The sequence below is a fragment of the Eucalyptus grandis genome, chromosome 8, assembly GCF_016545825.1.
Source record: "Eucalyptus grandis isolate ANBG69807.140 chromosome 8, ASM1654582v1, whole genome shotgun sequence".
Classification (NCBI taxonomy): Eukaryota; Viridiplantae; Streptophyta; class Magnoliopsida; order Myrtales; family Myrtaceae; genus Eucalyptus; species Eucalyptus grandis.
Genome location: NC_052619.1, coordinates 19388767 through 19393368, shown reverse-complemented (window position 1 = coordinate 19393368; position 4602 = coordinate 19388767). Strand labels below are relative to the sequence as shown.

The 4602-nt window shown below is 45.9% G+C and overlaps 1 protein-coding gene across 1 annotated transcript; it reads left to right on the top strand.

Moving 5' to 3' along the window:
* The first annotated feature begins 211 nt into the window (after positions 1–211).
* Positions 212–4346, top strand: LOC104456988 (NF-kappa-B-activating protein). Its single transcript, XM_010071897.3, is given in 4 exon segments — positions 212–1363; positions 1366–1468; positions 1471–2115; positions 3959–4346. Coding segments are annotated over 3 exon segments (1827 nt in total). The 5' UTR covers positions 212–277; the 3' UTR covers positions 2109–2115; positions 3959–4346.
* Positions 4347–4602: the final 256 nt, after the last annotated feature.

Below are 4602 nucleotides of genomic sequence, written 5' to 3'. Positions count from 1 at the left end.
ACCCTTCGTACATAAACAGGCTTAGTAAAAAAGATAAAACCGAAAAACATAAAAATTTACATTAAAACATTAAGAAAAAGATTATCATGAATTGCAGCCCCGCCGTGCGCAGCAAGTAGTACAATTTCCAGCATCGTTTTCTTCGAAATAAAATAATAATTTTTATTCTAAAAAAATATAAATAAAAGCGTTTTGTAAATCGACAAGACGCCCCTCGTCGTACAAACAACACCCACGAGCGCCGACGCTCCATTTCCATCCTTCGCAATCGCCGACGATGGGAGGTCCATACTCCGGCGCCGTCTCCGGCCGCCGGGACCGCTACCACGGCGAGGACGGCCGCCGCCGCCACAGCCCCGAATCGGATCGCCCCGCCGAGTACCGCCGCCGCCGCAGCCCCTCATACGAGTCCTTCGACCGCCGCGACGACCGCCGCGGCCGCGAGCCCGATCGCCGCGACCGCCGTGGCCGCAGCCCCAGCCTCAGCCCCTCGTACGACGATCGCTACGACGACCGCCGCGACGGCTCGGGCCAGCGGCGCCGACGGGGTTCGCCCCGCGCCTCGGACTCCAGGAGGAGCCCTAGGGCAGACGGAGCCCTAGATTCGTTGCCCAGGCAATTCGGGAAGAAGCGGCCTTACCTCGATCGCGATTATCGGGGCAACGGTAGGTTCTCGGAGTCGGACTCCGATGAGGAGCTGAAGGGGCTGAGTACGGAGGAGTACAGGAGGCTGAAGAGGCAGAAGATGAGGAAAGCCATGAAGTTCTGTATCTGGAATTGCACCCCGAGCCCACCGCGGTACGAGGGGGATGAAATGGAGGAGAAAGCGGAGGAGATTGATGAGAAGTACGGGGAAGATTTGGAGAAGAGCGACTCGAGCGGGAAAGAGGATGGAAAAGCGAAGGGGAAAGGAAAATCTAAGTCCGATAGCGAGGAGTCGAGCGACAGTGGGGCGGACAGCGAGTCGGAGCCGAGTGCTTCTGGTTCGAGGAAGAAGAAGAGGAGTTCAAGTTCTAAGCGCAGGAGCAGGGAATTGTCTGGAACTGAGAGCGAATCTGAGAGCGAGAGGGAGAGTGAGTCTGATGATCCTGCATCGAAGAAGAAGAAGAAGGGTAAGAGTTCGTCTTCGAAAGGGAAGAGTGGGAAAGTGCGTGATACCGAGAATGAATTGGAGAGCCAAAGTGAATCGGAGGATTCCTCTTCGAGGAGGAGGAAGAGGAGGTCGAGTTCTAAAAGGAGGAGCAAGAGAGAGCGTGATAGCGAGAGTGGATCGGAGGTTGAGAGCGAGAAAGAATCAGATGAGGAAGAGGATCGAAAAGGGAAGAAAAGATCCAGGAAACGGTCTAGTAGGCGGACAAGGAGTGGGAAAGAAGTAGCAGGCGACGAAGCAGTAGGAAAAGCAAGAGGAGATATAGTGAATCTGATGATAGCGAGGGTGAAGATAGCAAGCTGAGGATTCTGATGTCAAACCAAAGAAGGACACGGGCTCATCAAGATTGGGCAAGAAAAGTCACAGTCGGAGTAAGAGTGGTCTTGAGGATGATAGCGATGTTTCGAATTCGAGCGAGAGACCACAATCTGAGCCTGATCTGAATGGTTTAGACAGTGAGGTCAAGGCTGAGATCGATGCAGAAGCACTCATGTTCAAGGAGATGATCGAGTCCCAGAAGAAGCCAGCCTTGGATAACGAGCCAGTGGTTGGTCCCATGCCGCTGCCAAGAGCTGAGGGGCACATTAGTTATGGTGGGGCTCTTAGGCCTGGTGAAGGTGATGCTATTGCGCAGTATGTTCAGCAAGGGAAGCGTATCCCGCGGAGAGGTGAAGTCGGTCTTTCTGCAGAGGAGATTCAGAAGTTTGAGGGTCTTGGGTATGTGATGAGTGGTAGCAGGCATCAGAGGATGAATGCCATCCGTATTAGGAAAGAAAACCAGGTTTATAGTGCTGAGGACAAGCGTGCTTTGGCCATGTTCAACTATGAAGAGAAGGCGAAGCGTGAGCATAAGGTCATGGCTGATTTGCAGCGGTTGGTGCAGCGTCATATTGGGCAGGATATTGGCCCTACTCATGATCCTTTTGCTGGAAAAGCTGCTGATGGTCCTGAGGCTTGATAAACATGTATGTTCATGTTTTCTTCTTATTTCATGTCTAAATTATGTGATGCCCTCATTAGTGTTGTGTGTGCCCAACTCTGTTGGCATTCTGGTCAGGTGGACTCATCTTTGTGTGTTATGTAGTTGAGGCATATCTAGTACCTCTCCTTTGATGCTCTTATTATATTGAAATAAATGCTATAAGGGAATATTATTTTTCTTTGGAATGGAAGTGTTGCATGGACCTGCATCATAATTTGCTTGTTTGAAGAATACAGCAATTGATGGTTAGAGATGAATGTACAGATGTTTGTAAGGGCAATGCAATTGACTTGTCAGATGATTTCTGGCTGTGTTTTTTATTGCCATTGTATATGGCATGATTTTTATGTAACTTAATACATGCATGTTATGAGATTATGGAAACCCGACAGTGGAGCTTATGACACAAACATGAGGCCGTGTGGAAAAAAGAAAAAAGAAACGAACTTGCTAAGGCTTAGTTGTCTTTGTTAAGCATGCTTTTGGGCTATACCAGTTATGACTGTTTGAGGTTTTCATTCTAAATGTCACTTTTCTATAGGGCAAGATATTGTTGTTTTATGTTGAATTGACTAGACTAGATTAAATTTAAATTGGGTTCTGCTCTGTGAATTATAGAACTTGCAATGTCTGCCAACCGAATGTTCTATATTAGAAGGTAAATAGTCTGACCAAAATGTGAAACCTGGTAGCGAGGGTGATTGATTAGATTTGACTGTAGAATCATTAAATTTGGCTTTATCTTCAGCCTTGCAAAAAGGTTTTGCATAGCAGTTTAAGACAACATGGTTGGAGTCCTCCTTCAATTGAATTTTGAATTTCAAGTAAGGCCCACGTAATCTTTGGTGAAGCTGCATATTAACTATAGAGGCAATTTGCATGCAATGGAATATGGAGTTGATTATCAAGGCCAGTCTATACTTTTGTGGTGAAGCTACTTATGGTCGTGAGAGACAATAACTTGCTGTCTGTATTGTTCATCTGCTGAAACAAGTCTCTTTTTCTCGTTTCATCTTTTTGTCATTTTGATTTTGGAACACAATTAGATATCAGAGCATTTCTTTTTCTTCCGCATGTGGTAGATAAGTCTCTTTTCATTCCCTTTATAGCTTTATTAAATAATAGTGAAGTACTGATTGGGAATTTAGCACATCTCCATATCTTTTGGTCTATTATGGAGATTTTGGTGTAATACCTAACACGGTGCAAATATTTTCTAAATTAACTAATCATGGCGTTTGTATGTTCATAGGAAATAGATCATTCACCATGGCCTTTGCATGAGGGCATGGAGAATAACTATCTTGGCAAACCAATTGGGGTGAGTTGTCGTAAACTTCGTGGAGAAACTATAGGCTTTAGAATGTGAACTGTCGGGCAGTAACTCTCAGTCAGAGGACTTTGCGAATTTAAAACTACTTTTCAAAATTGTCCCAAACTCATGTTTTGTCTACCCAGATTTACGAAAGTCAGGATGCTGTTGCTAGTGCAATCAAGTAGAAACATTTTCAATGGACCATGAAAATCTCTCAAAGTCGGCATTTTCGGCCTGGGAGATCGTTACTACTGTCTGATATGGTCAGTGAAGGATGCATAGCATAATGATCTAGCTAGATTTCCGTGGCCCAAGCTCTCAAAAGTAGTCGAGGTGACTAAACCAAGTGATCAATGATGAATCACTAAACAAGACATTTCACATTTGACATGGATCGTTGGAATATTACCATAGGCTTTTCCTTCTTGAGTTGATGTGTGGTTCTTTGATAATATGGCTCGAGTTAAGCTCCTAAGCCGACATATCCTGATCTATTGTCTTTCTGGGTTAGGGATCGGTGATTCTATGACAGGGCTTCCTTGACGACGGTGATGCTGCTAAGATCCGTGCCTTGTCTTATGAAGCTGTTCTCACTCTTCGTGATAGCGTGTATATCTCGACGGGAATGTTCAAGCATTGAGCAGCAGCGTACATCATACGGAAACTGTCTGCTTCACTAGATTGTCATAATATATTTCTTTTGGCTAGTTCTTGTTTTTGGCTAGTATGGAAGGAAATAATCAACCAACGTGTAAGCCCACCGTCTCCGACTATTTTGTGTCCTTAGCCCGTTCCTCCTGTATTTGCTGCAACAGCTATTTAGCTTTGCGAGTGACGTGATATTTTTCATGCTACAGTTCAGCAGTCGGCAACAATATTTGATGTCCCCTTCCCTTTTATGATTTTGGCATTCGATCCTCTTAAAACACCTGGCCGATCTCATCCGGTCACGAGTCTCCCCCCACCACCGGTGACGGGAAACTATCAGGCCACCGGAGGCGGTTCTGTTAGTTGGGCTCGAAAACTATGATCATGGTTCTTGATGGATGGTATGGCGTTGAGCTCAATCTATATTCTCTTTGTTCATGTTGCTCGATGATGCCCGGACGGTAGCGCCACAGACGGCCTAATGGGCCTGGGGCCTGGGCAAATTGA